General features: G+C 43.5%; 1 protein-coding gene and 1 long non-coding RNA gene across 2 annotated transcripts in view; one reads left to right on the forward strand and one right to left on the reverse strand.

Annotated features, from left to right (window-relative positions):
- The first annotated feature begins 458 nt into the window (after positions 1 to 458).
- IL5 (interleukin 5) lies at positions 459 to 2725 on the forward strand. Its single transcript, XM_052644307.1, has 4 exons — positions 459 to 602; positions 808 to 840; positions 2391 to 2519; positions 2627 to 2725. Exons 1-4 carry the CDS (start codon positions 459 to 461, stop codon positions 2723 to 2725), a joined length of 405 nt encoding a protein of 134 aa, XP_052500267.1.
- A 6371-nt stretch (positions 2726 to 9096) lies between these two features.
- Positions 9097 to 22868, reverse strand: part of LOC128050883 (uncharacterized) — a 111109-nt gene continuing 97337 nt past the window's right edge. The window contains exon 3 of the long non-coding RNA XR_008199699.1: positions 9097 to 9176. This is a non-coding gene — a long non-coding RNA (uncharacterized LOC128050883). The remainder of the gene's footprint in view (positions 9177 to 22868) is intronic.

Genomic DNA, 22868 nt, shown 5'->3' on the forward strand with positions numbered 1-22868 from the left:
TTCAATTTCTTTTAAGACAGATCAACCGAGCTTACAACTGCATTTGAGTTTACTTAATCTGAAAAGAACTTCTCAGTATTTATGTATTTCAGCATAAAATTCTACGTAGTGGTTTACATTATACTTATTTTTATACTCATCTTTTAAAAGGAAATTCAATCTTCTGACTTAAACATGCAAATGTGGGGCAATGATATATAAGTCTAAGGATTTTCTTTGGTAAGAAGAAATGTTTTTAAAGGGGGGAAAAATAGGGATTTTTGATTATTATTGAAAGATAAAACTATAAGATACAGGCATTGGAAATATTTAGTTTCATGATATGCCACTATTAGGCATTCTGTATCTGATTGTTAGAAATTATTCATTTCCTCAAAGAGAGAGAATAAATTGGTTGGGTATGCAATCTTGTACTATGCACTTTCTTTGCCAAGGCAAACGCTGAACATTTCAGAGTCATGAGAATGCATTTGCATTTGACCTTGGTAGCTCTTGGAGCTGCCTATGTTTGTGCCAATACTGTAGAAAGTACCATGAATAGACTGGTGGCAGAGACCTTGACACTGCTCTCCACGCATCGAACTCTGCTGATAGGTGATGGGGTAATTTTCTTTTTGATTCCTACAGCCTTTAAAATATATAGCTAATCATTTGTGGTGGCTAATTTTTAAAGATCTGTCATTAGTCATAAAATTATGAGAGAGTTAATACAAATATAATTGTAACCATACAATTAGCAAGCATTTTTACTAAAAATTACGAGTGTTAGAGTGCTTTTAAAATGAATGTATTTCCTTTCCTTTTCAGAACTTGATGATTCCTACTCCTCAGCATACAAATGTAAGTTAAATCATGATTTGATAAATGATTGAGTGAATAAGTGAATTTCATATTTTAAGCTATAAAGCAAAGTTATCACTGGAATGATTTACTTTTCTCCATTTTGTTTTTATATATGTGAATACAAAAGTATGTACTTAAAAATATTAAGAATGACTTTATAACAAGTAAAATCCATTAAACAAGTGGATCAGGCCCTCTGGTGATGTCAGTTCTACATTTCAAAGAGCCTTGAGTCAGGCATTCTTTTTTATTTTTAGGTATTTAATGTCTTTTTTGCTATACTTTAAAAATTAATTTATTTTTAAAATTGAAGTATAGATGATTTACAATGTTGTGTTAATTTCAGGCATGCAAAGATTCAGTTACATGTGTGTGTGTTTACATATATATTATTTTATATATATTGTTTTTCAGATTCTTTTCCCTCCTTTCCATATATGTTATTACAAAATACTGAGTGATAGGTGATACTCAATAGGTCCTTGTTGTTTATCTATTTTATATAGAGTAGTGTGTATATGTCGCCCCCAAATTCCTAATCTATCCCTTCCCTCTCCCTTTCTCCTTTGCTAACCATAAGTTTGCTTTCTATATCTGTGAGTCTGTTTTGTAAATAAGTTCCTTTGTATCATTTTTTTTAGATTAGACATATAAGTGATATATGATATTTGTCTTTCTCTGTCTGACTTACTTCACTTAGTATGGTAGTCTCTAGGTCCATCCATGTTGCTGCAAACGACATTATTTCATTCCTTTGACAGCTGAACAGTAGTCCATTGTGTGTGTGTGTGTGTATACACCACATCTTCTTTATTCATTCACCTGTCAATGGACATTGGCTATTGTAAATAGCACTTCTCCCTACAAGAATCCCATATTCTGTGAGAGGAGCCTCCTAGTCTCCATTCAACTCTGACTAACTATGACTGTCCTCACTTTTATGTCTTTCTGAAACTTGAGCAAGTTAGGGTTATACTTTTAGAATCATGATCAGTAGACATTAAAATATACAATGAATGCCCTATACTAATATGTGTGTCATTTCTACGTATTTAAATTATTATGATTGTATACAGGAATTGCATACATTTAAAGTAAGTCATGGTTGTATTAAATTGTAAAATATATGATTTTATTAGTCTAAATAAAATAAAATTACCAGCTAGAACTACAAAAGGAAACTCATGTGAGATCAATCAGTATCGTAGTTACATTATACTTCCTCAAGGTTTTTTTTGTTTTGCTTTTACTTTTTTTTTAACTTTTATTTTTACTTTATTTTACTTTACAATACTGTATTTTCATCAACGATTTAACTTTGGTTAAGGAGTTAATTTATATCATTTGTAAAACTCCTCAGTAATTACAAAAATTTTATCTACTTTTGGAAATTATATCTCACTGTGAAGTGGTCTGCTACTTGGGGAAAGAACAAGTAAAACATTCTTTGGAGAACAGAACTCATGTAAACAACACAACTAACTTCTGGGACCAAATTTTTATACCTTGTCTTGATTATTTACTGTTTTTAAATCTTGCTCATTTAGCACCAACTATGCATTGAAGAAGTCTTTCAGGGAATAGACACGTTGAAGAATCAAACTGCACAAGGGGAGGCTGTGAAAAAAATATTCCAAAACTTGTCTTTAATAAAAGAATACATAGACCTCCAAAAAGTAAGCTAAAAACATTTAGTGGAAACTTACGTATATTTGTCTGGCTCTGCCTACATTTATAGGAATTGACAGTTTCCTACAATGCTTATTGTCTGTTCTTTTCACAGAGGAAGTGTGGAGGAGAAAGATGGAGGGTGAAACAATTCCTCGACTACCTGCAAGTTTTCCTTGCTGTGATAAACACAGAGTGGACAATGGAAAGCTGAGATCTACCTCTTTCACTGTAGTGAAAGTTTCTGGAGGAGGAGAAGGATGTTTTAATGCAACAAGGATGAGGGCCAGCCAATGGTGGAGTCTTTATATTCAGTGTAATTAAACTTCAGAAGCAAAGTAAATATTTTAGGCATACAACTGTTTTACCTCACACAGGCAGAAAGTGCATAAAAACAAAAAATTTGAGTTGTATTTGAGATGTCAGAATCACTGAAGTATTTTCCACCAGTTTGCTCCAGGCAAAACAGATACATATATATATACTTTTATATATCTTATTTAACATAACAGTTTGTAAAATGTCTGTTAATTTAATATTATTTATGAAATAATTGAGAACTTGGAAAATTAATATTTATTTCACCTTAAGCTATGTTTCAATAAAACAAAATTTGACAACTCTAGTTCAGTTTGTTGTTGGCCTTTATCTTACTCCTGAAGTGAGCACAATCTGTGTGAGAACATGCTGAGTTTGGAGGTCTTTCCCATCTTCCGGGTGGCAGACGTGGCAGGTTGCTAGGTGTACCGCAGGTGGATGTGACCGAGTGGGACTGAATGGGGAAGGAGGCAGCAGGGACACGGGCAGGGGCTAAAGCCTGGCTTATGCTCCACTATGCCCAGAGACTAGGATGGTGCAGGCTAAATGGCAGGTGAGGAATGAATGAGTGAGTGAATGAATGAATGATTATGAGGGCTGGCCAGAGAATTCAAACGAGTTTCACCACTTCGCTAGGAGAGGAGGGCACTGTAGGAATCTGTGTTTAGGTCTCTTTCCAGTCTACGAGAAGCACGTGGCAGACCAGTCATACTGCCAGTCTGGGGAAGGAGCTGGAAATGTTCTTTGTGGAGCCCAGGGCACTGTGGACCTGGGGGAGTTCTTCACCTCACCTGACACTGTGGCCTAACAACGGGCAGAGAAGCACTGGCAGGCAGTTATAAGGGGGAGACTCTGTTCTAGAGGTGCCCACTGTATTCCCAGGGAAGAATAGCATTAGGCAGAACAACAACCCAATCAGCCTGTTTGCCACTATCGGTACCATATTTGAAAGCTCCTCTGCTTGAGGAAATTTCTGAAGGATTCAGAAAATATGTGTTTTAAAGATATACTTTAAAACTGAGACCTGGGGTTCGATCTCTGATCTGGGAAGATCCCACAGGCCATGGGACAACTAAGCCCACGAGCCACAGCTCCTGAGCCTGTGATCTAGAGCCTGGGAGCCGCGGTTACTGAAGCCCACACGCCCTGCAGCCCATGCTCTGCAACAAGTCACGGGAATGAGAAGCCCTCCAACCACAGCAAGAGAGCAGCCCCCGCTCATCGCAACTGGAGAAAAGCCTGAACAGCCGGAAAAAAAAAACAAACAACCCTGAGACCTGAAGGAGAGGCCCAGTAACAATATTTACTATGCCACTAATTCCTTCCTTCATTTACTGGTCACAGGTCCAGTACGGCGAGCTGGGAGAGCGCTGTGCACATGTGCTAGAGGGCCTTGCAGATGGTGCCCTTCGCCTGGCATTAGCTGCATGGATTGCACGTGCTGTGCCCCACTGCTTGTGTGAAGAAACTGCTCCTGCTGTTCCTGGGAGTGGGAGAGGGGCCAGGGCCATCACACACAGACTCCTAGCAGGGGAAGGCAAGTCCTTTGGTGCAAAAAGATGCATTTGCCTTCCAGTGCAAACTCAGGCAAGGTAGTCAGCACTCTGCTGTGGCTTAGGTCCCAATCTGTGCACCCGCGAAGCCCCAAGAGCTGGGGCTGAGCTGATTAAGAGATGCCAGCACAGCACCACGCTGAGTACTCTCGAAAAGGACAGGAAACAGGAAGCTCAATTTGAGAAGAGACTGAATGTCAGTTTAACTCAAGTCAGCAAGTATTTATTGAGCTCCCATATGTTCCAGGATTGTTCTAGGAACTAGGATTCATCAGTGAATAAAAAGGACAAAATTAAAAAAAAAAAAAAAAGGACAAAATTCCCTGCCCTTGTAAATGTATGCGTCTGTGTTAAGTCAGTCATGTCCTATGCTTTTCGGTCCCATGGACTGTAACCCATTAGGTTTTTCTGTCTATGGAATTCTCCAGGCAAGAACACTGGAGTCCGCTGCCATTTCCTCCTCTAGGGGATCTTCATGACCCAGGGATCAAGTCTGCATCTCCTGGGTCTCCTGCATCGCAGGCAGATTCTTTACTGCTGAGCCACCAGGGAAACTATATACATATATATAGTTTATATATACATATATATGTATATAACTCTCTCTATAAATATGTATCTAATGGAATACTACTTAGCCATAAAAAGAATGAAAATTTGCCATTTGTAACATGGATGGACCTGGAGGGTATTATGCTTAGTGAATTAAATCAGACAAAGAAAGACAAATACTGGGTATTATCACTTACATGCAGAATCTAAAAAATTAAACAGGTGAATGTAACAAAAAAGAAACAGACTCATGGATATAGAGAACAAACGTTACCAGTGGAGAGGAGCAGGGGTGAGGCAATATTGAGGTAATGATTAAGAGGCACAAAGTACTGTGTATAAAATAAATAAGCTACAAGGATATATTATACAGTACAGGGAATACAGTAAATATTTTATAATCATATAAGTGGAGTATAATCCATACAAATTTTGAATCACTATGTTGTAGACCTGAAAACTGGATATTGTAAATCAACTGTACCTCAATTTTTTTAATAAAAATAAAATTAATTTGGCAGGAAAAAACTGTCATTTTCCCACTTCTTTATCAAGGTCCAATATAGTTATTGTGGATTTAAGGCTGGAATATCCTATCTAAAATCCTACTCATCAACTCTTACCAACCTACCAGTCTCAAAGAAGCTAAAAGCTATCAGGGTTGCATGACACTCACAGAAATGGAACTTCTTACACCTACCAAGGATTTTTAAGGTGGAAACAATGATTCCCCAGCTGAGTCTGTAAAACAATTCCAATCTGGTGGCCCCTGGTCAGGGAGAGGGGGACTTCTACAAGTTATATGAACTGCTTCCTCACCTAGGCCTGACTACTGAGGGGCTCCAGAAGCTAGAACAGCAGAGGAGAGGGCCTGGCAGGCTCCAGGTTACAGAAAGACTTTCACGAGTCTTGTTTTCCCTCTCAAAAGCTTATTCCAATAAAAGAGCATCTATTGCACTCTGCCTTCCCTGGTGGCTCAGAGGGCAAAGCATCTGCCCGCAATGCGGGAGACCCAGGTTCTATTCCTGGGTCGGGAAGATCCCCTGGAGAAGGAAATGGCAATCCACTCCAGCACTCTTGCCTGGAAAATCCCATGGACGGAGGAGCCTGATAGGCTACAGTCCATGGGGTCGCAAAGAGTCGGACACAACTGAGTGACTTCACTTTCACTTTCACTTTAGTGATGCTGCTGTTAATGTCCAGTGGGAGGCGCCAGAGTGAAATATCAGGCTAAGTTTTGGAGGGACACAGAGAAACCTTCCCAGAGAACACCTCAACACAATGCATTTAAAACCAAAGCCCCCTCTCTGTCATCCATCCCCATCCCCTCAAATCTGCTGCTGCTGCTCTTCCTTGTCCTTCTTCGTCCTCTTCCTTGGAGGTTCCCTACTCGGCTAACATAATCATGACTACCTTCCTATTTAACTTACATGCAGAGTACATCATGAGAAACGCTGGGCTGGAGGAAGCATAAGCTGGAATCAAGATTGCTGGGAGAAATCTCAATAACCTCAGATATGCAGATGACATCACCCTCATGGCAGAAAGTGAAGAGGAACTAAAAAGCTTCTTGATGAAAGTGAAAGAGGAGAGTGAAAAAGTTGGCTTAAAGCTCAACATTCAGAAAACGAAGATCATGGCATCTGGTCCCATCACTTCATGGCAAATAGATGGCAAAACAGTGGAAACAGTGTCAGACTTTATTTTTGGGGGGGTTCCAAAATCACTGCAGATGGTGACTGCAGTGATTTTAAAGACACTTACTCTTTGGAAGGAAAGTTAAGACCAACCTAGACAGCATATTAAAAAGCAGAGACATTACTTTGTGACAAAGGTCTGTCTAGTCAAGGCTATGGTTTTTCCAGTGGTCATGTATAGATGTTAGAGTTGGATGGTGAAGAAAGCTGAGTGCCAAAGAATTGATGCCTTTGAAGTGTGGTGTTGGAGAAGACTCTTGAGAGTCCCTTGGACTGCAAGGAGATTCAACCAGTATATTCTGAAGGAGATCAGCCCTGGGATTTCTTCGGAAGGACTGATGCTAAAGCTGAAACTCTAATACTTTGGCCACCTCATGGGAAGAGTTGACTCATTGGAAAAGACCCTGATGCTGGGAGGGATTGAGGGCAGGAGGAGAAGGGGATGACAGAGGATGAGATGGCTGGATGGCATCACCGACTCAATGGACATGAGTTTGGGTAAACTCCAGGAGTTGGTGATGGACAGGGAGGCCTGGTGTGCTGCAGTCCATGGGGCCTCAAAGAGTTGGATATGACTGAGTGACTGAACTGAACTGAACCTTCCTATCACCCTTCTGGAAGACTCCCTAACTTTAAACCTCTGTGCCCTTCCATCAGCCATTCAGCCTCTGGAATGTCTCTTTGATTCCCCCTCTCCATCAGTGTCTCAGTTGAGGCCCTCACCTGTCACCTAGACTCAGCCATCACCAGCTCCCTACTTCAGGCTCTCCCCACACCCGCCAAGTCAGGGCTGTTGATAAAATACACTCATGTCCACATGTCACTGCTGCAAACAAAACCCTCTGGCTCTCAAGTCCATTTTCTTTACAGGTCATACCGTTGAACCCTCCAAGTGCTACCATTCAGAAACACAGGCATCTCTCATTAAACATTGCTTGAAAGAAAATGCTAAACAGGAGCCTCACTACCATCATTTTAAATGGGAAAACTTTTTGTGCATTACATCTTAATCCAAAATCCTCAACCAATTTTCCAAAACATAAAACACAGTAAAACGCCTGTGTATAACCAACAAGCTGACATATTAGGCTGTAAAGTATTTTAAGGTTTATATTTCTGTATTTGTTTGTTTAATAAATTGTGGTGAAATAAGAATGTAAAATATTTAAAACTGTACTTCCTGATCATGAAACAATTATTATGGCTTCTTTATCCTAATAACATGCTACATATCCGCTTAGTTGACATTCTGAGCCATTCCAGTTGTATTCTGTGACCCTCGATATGCTACTAATTATATTGGGAATAAACCTAAAGGTTTTCTCTGTTGAGCTCCCTGCCTCATCACTCTTTAAAAATGCATCAGGGTTGGGGGACATATAGCTAGTATTGTATTTCGAAAGGCATATGTGTTCTATGAATAAATGTTCTATGTGGAAAACTGGGAAGAAGTTCTGTAGGGAATGCAAGCTCTTCCCAGCATATCCAGGAATTTTTTCATCTCAGTGCCTTTACCCACCCTGTCTCAGTACGTCTGTCTTTTCCCACACAGGGAACCTGCAATGATCCTTTGGATGTTTTCATCCATCCCTCCATCTCTGCTCTCACAGCCAGGCTCCAATACTAGCTAATTACACTAATTAGTTACACTAACATCGTTGATTCTCTCTCTGCCTAGCCCAGCAGTATTAGATGCCCTGCATTACTTTGGGCATTCCTCTATAAGAGACCTTATTTTTATTTTATTATTTTGGCTGCATCTCTACAGAACAGCTTGTCAGATTTTGGCTCCCCGACCAGCGATGGGACCTGGGCCCTCAGCAATGAAAGTGCAGTCTTACCCCCTGGGTTGCCAGAGAATTCCCGTTTTAGAGCTCTTGTTTTTATATTGTAGTCTTTCGGATCTATCTTATACAACTCTGAATGCGCATCAGTCAGAATCATCTAGAGGATTCTAAATCCCAGCGGAGGGACACGAGGGGAGTTTCTTTTTTAATCGCACTGGGGGTGTCAACCGGACAGCCCTGCACAGCAGCTCTCCTCCACGGGTTGGCTCAGTGTTCCAGATGCTTCCATCCCAGGGTGCTGCCATAGCAACAGCTGCTGGCTGTCCAATGGTTAACCACTGCAAGGGGCATGGGTTTGATCTTTGTTCAGGGAACTAAGATCCTGCATGTTGCATGGTTTCACCAAAAAACAAACAAACAAAACAATTGCTTTTTCCATTATCCTTGGAGAATTACACCTCAGTTCTAAAAATCATACCAACACATGGAAGCAGGAAGACACACAGCAAGTCTCAGCAAGTAGGTCTGCCCATCACATCCTGCAGAAGCACTGAAAGGAGAAAGAATACCTTAGTACAGAGAAAGGGCAAAGGAGAGGGAAGCTGATATGCGGGGCTCCCTTTTCTCTCCCATACCCCATGAGTCAAGGTTTACTCCACCAGAGCTTACCTCCCTGTACTTTCAAGTCACATCATCTGGCCATCGGCAACCACATGAGAGCCCAGACCTCATTTCACAGTGTGACATTCCATCTACACCTGCAAGAGAGGGCATACAAACATGTGTCCTATTCCAGACAGGAATTCCCAAAACTGATGCCAGAAGGCAAAGGAACCCAGAAGGGTTCTATAACCAATAAAGAAATCTGATCAATCATCTAAAATCTTCCCACAAAGAATACACAAAGGCCAGAGAGTTCTATTGGTAAGTCTCCACAAATTTCCAAGTCAACATGTAATTCCAAACATACATAAACTTTTACAGAAAATAAAATGGAATACTTTACAGTTCATTTTATGAAACTAATACATATTATAGTAAAATCCGAGGGGGATTGTATAAGAATAGAAAATTATGATCCTAAACTCAGGAACATAGAGGCAAAAACTGTAAACAAATGTTATCAATTCATGTCCAGTACATATAAAAATATATTGTGTAATAAACTAAGTTGAATTTATTTCAAGAATTCAAGATTAAATAGACTAAAAATCCATTAATATAATTTACCATGTTATCCAAAGAGATAAACTGCATTATATTGATGAAATAAAACAATTACTGAAATTTAAAATCCATTTATTGTAACTGCTTTCAGCAGGGTTGAAATAGAAAGGAGTATCTTTCAGCTGATAAGCTTACAGCAAATACCACACTCAATGGTGATGACTAAAAGTATTTCTTAGAAAGCGTGGACCATGCAAGAAACCCTGCAGGACCACTGAAGGTATATGTGAACTGTACAGTCAGCAGGAAGCACCGTTTACATCACAGACATTTGAATATGAATCATGAGGGTTTCCTAGTCTCTAGGAAAGACTGTATGGCCAGTACATCACGTCATCTTCCTTCACATCTTTCTTCCCTCACATCCCCGTTCTCCTCAGTATCACCAGCCTAGGCTTATAACTGCCAAACAAAGCGTCAGCTCTCCAATCCTTGCCTCGCGTTCTGCTTTCTGAGAACTGGGCTATGGTAATCGGTATCAGGTGTAATGAATCCTTGGGATGGAATTTCGGAGTTGGATCACTCACCTCTGTAAAATAATAGGAACCTTTTTGCTGAGAATAAGTGGACTGGCAATAACTTCTGATGTGTAGCAGCTTGGGAATGTCTTAAGCTTTAAACTCTGGCTAATTTCGGTGAAGGGAAGATGGAGAACAAGGCAATGGCAGTTAAAGTGGCTGGGAACGTATGGGAACCATGTTGTTGATAATTACCAGGATTGCAGGTACTCTCCTGACCTTACCAAAAGAGAATGAATGATAGGCTTGGGACAACCCAATTCCACTTTAAGATATGCTCCAATTGCTAGAATATTCTATGGCTACTTTAAAGGAGGCCCTTATCTCCTACAGTCTCAGGGCAGACTGAGCTGAAAATTAGGCTCAGGGTCCGATTACTTGAAGGTCTTTGTAGAGCTTCAAGGGAGAATAGTTGTGTACCTTTGGCATTCTTCCATAGGGGCTTCTTCTTCTTCTTCTTGGGGCTCTTATGAGGGAAAGAGTGAGACCATGAGAACTGGCATAGGAAATTTTGGGTGAGAAAACCTGAGACACTTGAAGATCCCAATTTTTCTGAGGTTTCCTTAATTGGTGTAAGCAGCCCTTTCCCCCTTACCAGAGTAGAGTAGCATCTCCTTGCTTGGAGACAGAATAATCATTTTTCCTGAAAAGTGAGCTTTACATGATGACATTTGTTCTCCTTGTAACCCTCCCTCAACAACCCTCACTGCCTCCAGGCCAGTAATCAGAGTCAGATCTCAGATAGCCTGTATAATTTAGGGCCCAGTTAGAAGACAGAAACTATACTGGTTACTTTAATAGAATTGAATATTAATAACCATTAAGCAGGCATTTTAAAATAGGAAGCTCAAAAAGGGAACAATAAGGTATGTCATGAAGGTAACAACTGTTGGAAGCAGCTCTCACCCCTATGGCTGGGAATCAAATGGAAGGAGTAGTAATATTAAAACCTAGAATCTTGGAGGGCCTGACTGGAGGAGGGGCACTGCCCTACTGACGGTAGTGTTTCTGAGCCAGGGGAGAAAATCGGTCTGGGATCCAGCCCTCTGAGAGGGTGCCGGGTGGCTGGTGCTGGGATCCCAAAGGGAAACAAGTTTGTGCCGAGTTTGGTTCTATGAATGTTGGAAAACCTGCCAAGTATAATCACTTGCTGCTCTCAGAACAAACTGCTACAGCCAGGGTTAACCTTAGGGTTAGGAATACGAATATCAAAGATGAGAGTAGGAAACAAAGATAAGGACTAGGAAACAAACAGGAAGAAGTGAGTGCCTTCTTCCTCCAGCTTCCTCGTCTAGCATCTACTATTGACAGATTCTAACAAAGAAACAGCTGGCAAAGGAGAAGTTGGTTTGCAGAACCCAGTCCTAGAAGAGTATAGAAGGCAGGTGTGGAGCTGAAAGGCAATAGCTTCAAAACTGACATTCAGTCTCGGCAGGAAAGCAACAGGCCTGCAGGAGCTCACTAATATGCGCTGTCCAAATCCAGAGCACAGCGGACCTGAGGCTATTAGTCTAGAGGAACACAGAGTTGAGTAGGGCTGAGTTCATTAACATGCGGGCTACTCACTGTGGCTCAGGATTTAATGTTTTGGCAAGAACTCTTGGAGCCAATCCTGATAGTTTGCTGGAATGGCGCTTTGAAACCTGACCTCGATGATGGCCTATGAAATAGTGATGCCAGAACTTCCTTTCTGTAGTGTTGAAGCTCTATATTCCCTAAATTCTAGGGCCTAGAGAGCACAGGGGATGCTCCTTCACTAACACAGCAACAGTAACTTCACTAACACTAGTGAGGAGAAACAGGCATCATGACACAGCTTGGTAGTGGATGTTCTCTGTAAGCTGGGTGGAAGGTGGAGGATGCCGCCATTGACATGAGTTTCCTGATATCAGTGGGCGTGATCGGATCCCTGGAGTGGCAGTAGCCAGTTTGGGGGCACATGATCATCAGAGGCAAGGTGGACATCATCCTACAACTGGCAGCAAGGCCATAGCGGCAGTCAGGGTCCCTTGATCTTTGACTCTCAGGGATTTATTGTGATGGCTATTACATTGAGTTGCTCCTAGAGCAAGAAAGGTGGATAATCAAATGCCATTCAACGTACAGTCATCCCTCAGGCTTAAGCAGACCAGCTTTCACAAACTAGCCCTTTGGGTGTAGCCCACCAGGCTCCTCTGTCCATGGGATTCTCAGGCAAGAACTCTGGAGTGGGCAGCCATTCCCTTTTCCAGAGGATTTTCCCAACCCAGGGATGGGATTCAGATCTCCTGCATTGCAGGCAGATTCTTTACTGTTTGAACTACCTACCCAGGAAACCCTAACAACAATTAGGAAAGTTGGTTAAATAGTTTTTAAAATCTATTTTAAAAATCAGAGCACAACAAGGCAATAAAGACTTAAAATATCAAAGCCTAGAGAGAAGGAAACTTAGAAGTGAGCCAGACATGGCATAGCTTTTAACTTGAGGAATTTACTGACTAATAAGCATTGGTCATACTCAGCTGAATGCAGAGTTCCAGAGAATAGCAAGGAAAGATAAGAAGGCTTTCTTAAATGAACAATGGAAGTAAATAGAGGAAAATAATAGAGTGGGAAAGACTAGAGATATCTTCAAGAAAATTGGAGATATCAAGGGAACATTTCGTGCAAAGATGGGCACAATAAAGGACAGAAACAGTAAAGAACTACCAGAAGCAGAAGAGATTAAGAGGAAGTCACAAGAATACACAGGAAAACTATACAAAAAAGGGTCTTAATGACCTAGATGACCATGATAGTGTAGTTACTCACCTAGAGCCAGATATCCCGGAGTGCGAAGTCAAGTGGGCCTTAGGAAGCATTACTATAAACAAAGCTAACAGAGGTGATGAAATTCCAGCTGAATTATTTAAAATCATAAATGATGATGCTGTTCAAGTGCTGCACTCAATATATCAGCAAATTTGGAAAATTCAGCAGTGGCCACAGGACTGGCAAAGGTCAGTTTTCATTCCAATCCCAAAAGAAGACAATGCCAAAGAATGCTCAAACTACCATACAATTGTGCTCATCTCACATGCTAGCAAGGTAATGCTCAAAATCCTTCAAGCTATGCTTCAGCAGTGTGTGAACTGAGAGCTTCCAGATATACAAGCTGGGTTTCAAAGAGGCAGAGAATATGTGTGGGCTAAGTCGCTTCAGTTGTGTCTGACTCTTTGCAACCCTATGGAGTATAGCCCACCAAGCTCCTCTGTCCACAGATTCTCCAGGCAAGAATCCTGGAGTGGGTTGCCATTTCCTACTCCAAGGATCTTCCCAACCCAGGGATTGAAACCCTGTCTCTTATGTCTCCTGCATTGGCAGGCAGATTCTTTACTGTCTGCCTCCTGGGAGGGAGCAGAACAAGAGATCAAATTGCCTACGTTCGTTGGATCATGGAGAAAGCAAAGGAGTTCCAAAAAAACATCTACTTCTGCTTCACTGACTCTGCTAAAGCCTTTGTTAGTATGGATCACAACAAACTGGAAAATTCTGAAAGAGATGGGAGTATCAGACCACCTCACTTGTCTCCTGAGAAACCTATTTGCAGGTCAAGGAGCAACAGTTAGAACCAGACATGGAAAAATGGACTGGTTTCAAATTGGGAAAGGAGTACATCAAGGCTATATACTGTTACCCTGCTTATTTAACTTATGTGCAGAGTACATTATACGAAATGCTGGGCTGGATGACTTACAAGCTGGAATCAGGATTACCAGGAGAAATATCAACAACTCAAACACACAGATGATACCACTCTAATGGCAAAAAGTGAAGAGGAACTTAAGATCCTCTTGGCAAAGGTGAAAGAGGAAAGTGAAAAAGCTGGCTTAAAATTCAACATTCAAAAAACTAAGATCAAGGCATCTGGTTCCATCACTTCATGGCAAATAAAAGAGGAAAAAGTGGAAGCAGAGACCGATTTTATTTTCTTGGGCTCCAAAATCACTGTAGACAGTGCCTGCAGCCATGAAATTAAAAGACACTTGCTCCTTGAAGGGAAAGTTTCCAAAAAAGCATGTTAAAAAGCAGAGATATAACTTTGTCCACAAAGTTTCCTATAGTCAAAGCTATGGTTTTTCCAGTAGTCATGTATGGATGTGAGAACTGGACCATAAAGAAGGCTGAGTGCTAAAGAATTGATACTTTCAAACTGTGGTGCAAGAGAAGACTTTTGAAAGCCCCTTGGACTGCAAGGAGATCCAACCAGTCAATCCAAAAGGAAATCAACCCTGAATATTTATTGGAAGGACTGATACTAAAGCTGAAGCTCCAATACTTTGGCCACCTGATGGGAAGAGCTGACTCATTAGAAAAGCCCCTGATGCTGGGAAAGATTGAAGGCAAAAGGAGAGGGGAGCAGCAGAGAATGAAATGGTTAGGTAGCATCATCCACTCAATGGACATGAATTTGAGCCAACTATCGAGAGAGTGAAGGACAGAGGAGCCTAGTGTGCTGCAGTTCATGAGGTGGCAAAGGATGGCACATGACTCAGAAACTGAACAGCAACAAACCACTGGTCTAGAGATTGAGGGGCTGAGCCACAGAGCCGCTAAGAGAGGAGCTGTGGCTGAGGGACTGGGGATAAAGCAGAGTTTTACGAAGTCTCATGGGTAAGGGGGAAAGAAAATGGGGTTTCTGTGCCCACCAGGTAGGAACAGTTCCTGTAAATACTGCCGTTTTCAGCTGGGACCCTTGAAGATTTATACTCTCAGAAATAAACCAGTCTTAAAATAAACCAGTCTTTTAAAAACCAAAACCCACCATCAAGAAATGGGCAGATCTAAATAGACATTTCTCCAAAGAAGACATACGTATGCCAGGAAAGCCCATGAAAAGATGCTCAATATCACTAATTACTAGAGAAATGCAAACCAAAACTACAATGAGGTATCACCTCACACCAGTCAGAATGACCACCATCATCAAAACCGCATGCACTATACAGTCCATGGAATTCTCCAGGCCAGAACACTGGAGTGGGTAGCCTTTCCCTTCTTCAGGGGATCTTCACAACCCAGGGATCAATCCCATGGTCTCCCACATGGTGGGCAGATTCTTTACCAGCTGAGCCACAAGGGAAGCCCAAGAACACTGCAGTGGGTAGCCAATCCCTTCTCTAGTGGATCTTCCTGACCCAGGAATCAAACCGGGGTCTCCTGCATTGCAGGTGGATGCTTTACAGGGGAGCAATCAGGGAAACCCTCAAAAAGTCTGCAAAAAACAAATGCTGGAGAGGGTCTGGAGAAAAGGGACGCCTGCCACACTGTTGGTGAGAATGTAAATTGGTGGAGCCTCTATGGAGAACAGTATGGAAGGTTCTTAAAAAGCTAAAAATCGAACTAATGCTGTTTAGTCACTAAAGTCTTGTCTGACTCTTTGCGACCCCATGGACTGGAGCTCACCAGGCTCCTCTTTCCAGGGGACTTCCCAGGCAAGAATATTGGAGTGGGTTGCCATTTCCTCCGCCAGGGGATCTTCCTGACTCAGGGATCGAACCTGCATCTCCTGTGTCTCCTGCATTGGCAGGTGGATTCTATACCACTGAGCCACCTGGGAAGCCAAAAGTGAGAACAGGGTGTAGGAAACCCTGGAAGGAAAATGCAGTCCCCTGAGACTAATCACAGGAGCTGCAACAAGAGAGAGAATAGTATCTAAAACTTTGAGCTCCAGAGAGCTGTGTGGAGAGGGTCGCTGGTAGGAGCCAGGACCCTCAGCCAAGGGACACAGCTGTTGCGTAGCACAGTGCTCAGCAACCTTGCAAGTTGGGAGCTGGGAGGACACGTATCCTAGCTTGACTGAGCTCCCAGCCAAACCCAATGGGGGGCCTTAGAGCAAAGAATCATTTCCGGAGTCCACACTAGTATGCCTCCCAGGACACAGGCTAAAGAAGGGCTGTGAGGGCATCTGAAGGGGCACACAGGTGCTCTCCAGCACCAAGACAATGATTTTGCAAATAAATCCCTAAAGTATAGATTATTAAAGGAAAGATGGATACAGTCAACATTTCTCAAATGTACCATAAGGAGGGTGAAAACACAAGCTACAATCTAGGACAAATATTTGCATCATGTATAAAAGACAAAGGATTCATTTCTAGACCATGTAACAAAGTCCTCATAATCAATAAGAAAAAGATAAATAACCCACTACAAAAAGAAGGTAAATGACATGAATAAGCACTTCTCAGAACAGGAAACTCGGATGGCCAATAAACATATCAAGAGATGTTCAACCTTGTTAGTAGTCGGGGAAATGCAAAATTACACCGCAGTGAGATAACATTTCACACCCACCAGATTGGCAAAAATGAAAAAGTCAGATATTACAAGTCTTGCCCAGGGTGTGAAGTAAAAGGAATTCTTACACGTTACAAAGTATAAGTGTAAGCAACAGTGTAAACTGGTACTTTTGAAATGTAGTACCCAGTAAAATGGAAGGCGGATGCACTCTTGGACCCAGAAATTCAATTTACTGTGTATTCTACAAAAGTCCTTGCATGTGGACACCAGAAACTATGAGTTTGTTCATAGCAGCACTGGCTTTTTTAAAAATAAATTTTTATTTTAGAATAGTTTTAGATTTACAAAAAAATTGTAAAATTTTGTGAGGAGAGTACAGAGTACCCCACACTGAATTTCTCTTATTAGTAACGTCTTATATAAGTAATGCAGGACTTCCCTGGTGGCTCAGATGGTAAAGCGTCTGTCTACAATGTGGGAGACCCGGGTTCGATCCCTGGGTTGGGAAGATTCGCTGGAGAAGGAAATGGCAATCCACTCCAGGACTATTGCCTGGAAAATCCCTTGGACAGAGGAGCCTGGTAGGCTACAGTCCATGGGGTCGCAAAGAGTCGGACACGACTGAGCGACTTCACTTACTTACTCACTTATGAGTAATGCAGTGCTTCCCAGGTGGCGCTAGTGGTAAAGAATCTGCCTGCCAATGCAGGAGACATAACAGACCTGCGTTCGATCCCCCGGTTGGGAAGATCCCCCGGAGGAGGGCACAGCAACCCACTCCTGTATTCTTGCCTGGAGAATCCCACGGAAGGAGGAGCCTCGCAGGATACAGTGCATGGGGCTGCCAAGAGTCGGACACAACTGAGCGACTTAGCTTCAGTAACGTACACTGGTCACATTGATGAGCCAATACTGATACGCTATCATTAACTGAAGTCTATACCTTATTCAGATTTCCTTATTATTTATCTAATCCTTTTTGCATCATTGTCTTTAATAGCGAACACTTGGGACTTCCCTGGTGGTCCAGTGGTAAAAAATCTGCCTGCTAATACAAGGGGCATGGGTTTGACCCCTGATGAGGGAAGATTCCACATCTTAGTTGTGGGGGCAACTAAGCCTGTGTATCACAAATACTGAAGCCCACAGGCCAAGAGCCTGTGCTCTGAAACGAGAGAAGCCACCTCAACATGAGAAGCCTGGGCACTGCAACTAGAGAGAACGCAGCCCCCCCAACTCACCGAAACTAGAAAAAGCCGTCAGGCAGCAATGAAGACCCAGCGCGCCCAAAAATAAGCAAAAAATAAACCAAAAAAAATTTTTTTAAATTATAAACGTTGAGGGGAAATGTAAATAAATTATGGTTTATCCACTCACCCGATTATAGTCAATACAGTAAATAAATGTACAGTTATATGGGTCAACATGGATGAATTTGGAAACATTTTGTTGAGCAGTAAAAGCCAGTTTTAAATACCAATTCCATTTATGAGAAGTTCAAAACCCAGCAAAACATAATCATATATAATTTGAGGCTATTTACATGTGTGATAAAACTATAAAGAATAGCAAAGAAATAATTAACCAGAAAATCAAGCTGGTGGTTACTTCTGGTGGGGACTGAAAGGGACGCTGTGGCAGAAACACATTCGATGGGGATGGGGTGGTGGGCGCATGGGTTTTTATTCTGTTAAACTTTAAACTGTCCACGTGCACTATAGTTTATATGTGTGATACATTCACAATATCACTTTAAAGCTCTTTGCCCTCCTGCTCTTCCCCCTCCTCCCAAAGCATATTTTCCACCCCGTCCTCATCCTCCAGAATTCTGGTTTAAGGGAAAGGGTGATGCACTTGAGTCAGAGGAAACAGGAACCCCAGCCCTCCATGCCCAAACCAGAGAAATACGATTACGCCTCTTATCATCCTTGCAAACCCCACCACACATCACGGTGCTTCCTGTTTCTCAGAAGTTGAGAAAGGTGCTGACATAAAGTAATGAGTGGAAGCCAGGCTGCTCTTTATACAGATCCACTCAGAACCCTGGGTATCCGGCTGGACAGGCCTGGACAGGCTGGACTCCCAGCTGCGGTCAGGAACAGAGGCCAAGCGGAGGCTCCTCGCTGGGGAATGAGCCCCAGTGTGAAGACTGATGGCGTTTGTCGTAAGAGCCAACAAGGTCACATCCGCCACCTGCCCTCAGAGAAGCCTTGTGCCACCGTGACGGCACTGGGCTCTGGGAGTGGCCTCCCGCTGGGGCCTAGGACGTCTGCCACCTCCCGCACCCTCAATTCCACCACATCCATCCCTCCCTTGCCTGGTCATGTGGTTGACTATCCATCAGCCAGAAAACACTCACCGAGCATGCGTGACGCACCACATTGCTCTCGGTACTGGCGACGCGGCAGGGAGCAGGACCCTGGCCTGCTCGAGCACCATTACACCAGCCGAGGGGCCAGACAACAGGCAGACAGAAAAACTGTAAACTGTGGTGAGTGCTGGACAAAGGTGGAGGAAAACAACCGCCAGGTCAAGGTGTAAGTGTGAAGGTCAGGCTATGTGCGAAGTCGCTTCAGCCATGTCTGACTCTTTGCGATCCTGCGGACTGGAGCCCTCCAGGTTCTTCTATCCATGGGATTCTCCAGGCAAGAATATTGGAGTGGGTTGCCATGCCCTCCTCCAGGGGATCTTCCCCACCCAGGGATCGAACCCATGCCTCTTATGCTTCCTGCACTGGCAGGCAGATTCTTTACCACTAGTGCCAAAAGTCAGGCTGCCTGAGTCCAAATTCTACTGCCCATTCTTTGGGCAAGTTAACTAACCTTTCTAGGCCTCAGTTTCCCTTTCTATAAATTGGCAGTGATAATCAAACTTACTGTACAGAGTTGGCTGAACACTGATTTGTTCAAAAACTATTTACTGAGCACCTCTATGTGCCAGGCTTCCTTGGTGGCTCAGATGGTAAAGAATCTGCCTGTAATGTGGGAGACCCGGGTTCGATTCCTGGGTTGGGAAGACTCCCTGCAGAAGGGACTGGCTACCCACTCCAGTGTTCTGTGTAGAAACAGATGAGGGTACTGTTTAATCAAGGAAATCAGTTAGGAGGCTATTCTCTAGCGTCGGTGGCTTGAATTTGGGTCTGTGTGATACAGGGGAATGGTGTGGGATGGGCTGGAGGGAGCAGAATCCCATCATGTGGGAGCCTGATCTCTGTCTTCTTCCACCCCTGCGGCTTCTTGCGTGGACCTAAGGTCCCTGCCCCCTATCTCCTTGCCTGCTGCTTCATGGCCCAGGAGCCCTCTCCTGTAACTCAGAGATGAGTGAATGCTAGTCTCGCCTGGCTCCTGAGACCTGGAAGAGCAGGCGCCAGCTCCCATCTGCCCACCCACGGTCTTTGCCAAGGTAGCCGCAGGTTCCAGGGGCTTGTGTTCGCAGGACCACCGCTGGCTCCCTGCTCCTGCAATTTGTGGTCTATCCAGATACTCTCTGAGTGCAGCTCCTAGCATGCAGCCCTTTCCACTGAATCATGTTCACACAGCAAGGCTGATCAGCCACCCAGACCTCTAAGACAGAAGCCCTAGTGTTCCTGGTCTTTGAAGTCGTGTAGTGGATTTTCCGCTTCTCCATCTCCTTTTTCACGACTCTCGTCTCCAACCTCGTACCATCTTGCCAGCTCCCCTTCCCTACTCACCCAATTCCAGTGCTTTGTTATACAGAGCGATTGCCTAGAGGTTTGGGGACCTCAGCTCTTTTCACCCAGGGACCCACGATCTCAGCCTCCTGGCTCCCTCTACTGGCTGACTCGGGTATTTCCCTAATAATTCCTACTGAAACCGGATACGGCGACTGGCGGCAAGGTTGCCATTGAAGCCTCTGCACATATAGTGGTCCTAAGAGTTTAAGGTGCTTTAGACATCAGGAAACAAATGAAAACGGTCTGACACGGAAATCTGGGCTAAAGGAAACCAAGCTCTCTCTACTGTCCCCCAGCTGAGGGACAGAGTTTCTTGGGGTATTCACATGCCCCAACACTGCCCTCTGGTGGCTGGCAGATGTTAATTCTAAAACCCACTGTTCCCACCTCTTACCGCCAAGCCTTCCCTAACCTTATGCCGATCGGCTCAACCCCCAGATGGAGACAGAGAAGTCCTCGGACCAAGGTCTGTCTTCTGCGAAGGGGCCATTATATTTCTGGGGGCCTACCCAGTTGAGTCTCAGCAGTTATCTGAGTTCAGTCAAGGGAAGAGGTCAGGTGGGACCTTGAACCTGAAAGGCCAAGGGGAAGTAGAGATGACCCATCTTCCATCTCAAGTCCTTCTCTTGACCCCTCCCTATCTCACAGCTTCTTGATTCCACCCTAAACACTGGCCCGGTGGGCAGCGAGAACAAATCCAGGGGACAAGGGTGAGTATGGCCAATGGCCTTGCCCCAAATACACTGGCAGAACTCAGATTGTGTCCAAGCGTCCCTTTTCTCTCCTCACCCTCAGGCTTGCGTCAGGGCTAGCTCAGCGGTGGGGAGGGGCCTGCCCGACTGCCCCCTCAGATCCCAGCTCAGTGCTGGCAACCCACATGCGTCAGAGGGCACAGTGATCAGATGCAGGGAATGAAGGTGTGTAACGAGCCTGGCTCATTCGTTCCCTCCTGCCTTCTCATCCTGCCTCTACAATGCAGCGTGCTGCAGCTCTTAAAATAGCTTCCCACTTCACCATCTCCCCTGCTTTCCCATCTCCAGCCCCCAAGTGACAATTTTTCTGGTTCTTCACCGGGCCTCGGTCCCCAAGATCCGCCCTTGCTGTCAGAACACTGAGCTCGGTGTCTGGACTCCCAGCTCTGCTGTCAGTGACCTCTCAGAGGCTCTCGTGTCCCCAACTATAACCAAAATGGGGCACTCCCAGCCCTGGGAAGTAAGTGGGATGAGAAGGTGCCCAACCTTACTTAGGACTGTGCTGTCCTAACCCAGAGATGCAGTTCTTTCTTTTTCTCTGATCAGAAGTGTTACATGCATGGTGTAAATATGTGTGTGTGTGTGTGTGTGTGTGTGTATTCATGATGTGTAAAGCAAGATTTTCCCAAATGTATCCTCCAGTCAGTTGGGGATATGTTGCTACTTTATAGCCTTGGTCTTTTTCACTTTGCCAGGTGGGCACTTTAATTACCCATCTTTCATAGGTGAGGAAAGTGAGGGTTAGAGAGGGCCAAGTAACTAGCTCAAAGTCACACAGCTTGTGAATGGTTGGGATATGGAATGAGGACAAAAGATACATGCTGGGAGAGCAATCTGTCACTCAGGCTGCGGATGCAAAGTTAAAGTGTTAGCGGTAACCAGCTGCAGGAGGGTGTCTGAGTTGGGTGGGGCTTGGGGTGGGTGGGGGTGTTCCAGCTTTGGCTCCCACAGTTTCTATTCCTGTAACTCTGGGTCACAGAACTGTCCATTTCCTTGTCACCGGAACCTGTGCTCCTTGAGGGCAACCACTGTATTTTATTCTACAGCTTTACTGAGGTATCATTAACAAAGGAGAAACTGAGCTTAGTTAAATTGGGCAATTTAATAAATTTGGAATATGTTTGCATCTGTGAAACCATCACCATAATCAAGAGACTGAACAGATCAATCACCCCTAAAAGTTTCATTGTGCCAGTTAGCAATCCTTTCCTCCACTTTTTCTTTTGGGCCTTTCCTCCCCTAGGCAGTCATGAATCTGCTTTCTGTCACTATAGATTAGTTTGCATTTTCTAGAATTTTATAAAAATGGGATCATCCTAGGACTGGCTTCTTTGTCTTGGCAGAATTACTTTGCGATTTATCATATTGTTGTATACATCAACTTTGGCCACCTGATGTGAAAAACTGACTCATTGGAAAAGACCATGATGCTGGGAAAGATTGAAGGTGGGAGGAGAAGGGGATGACAGAGGATGAGATGGTTGGATGGCATCACTGACTTGATAGACGTGAGTTGGAGTAAGCTCCGGGAGTTGATGTTGGACAGGGAAGCCTGGCATGCTGCAGTCCATGGTGTCGCAAAGAGTTGGACTGAGTGACTGAACTGACTGTATACACCAGTACGGCTGGCTTTTGAACAGCCTGGGTTTGAACTTGGCAATGAATCCACTTAATGAAGATTTAAAAAAAAAATACACCTATGTGCTGTAAATGTATTCTGTCTTCCTTACTATTTTCTTAGCAACATTACTTTTCTCTAACTTACTTTATTCTAAGAGTACAGTACATAATGCATGTAGAAAATATGTGTTAGGAAATTCCTTGGAGGTCCAGTAGTTCGGGCTCTGTGTTTCCACTGCAGGGGGAAGAGTTTGATTCCTGATTGAGGAGCTAAGATCCCACAAGCTTCCAGGTGCTGGCAAACAAAAACAAAAATATGTGTGTGTGTGTGTGTGTGTGTGTGTGTGAATCAACTGTTTCTGTTATCTGTGAGGTTTC

Source organism: Budorcas taxicolor, chromosome 7 (assembly GCF_023091745.1).
Source record: "Budorcas taxicolor isolate Tak-1 chromosome 7, Takin1.1, whole genome shotgun sequence".
Taxonomy (NCBI): domain Eukaryota; kingdom Metazoa; phylum Chordata; class Mammalia; order Artiodactyla; family Bovidae; genus Budorcas; species Budorcas taxicolor.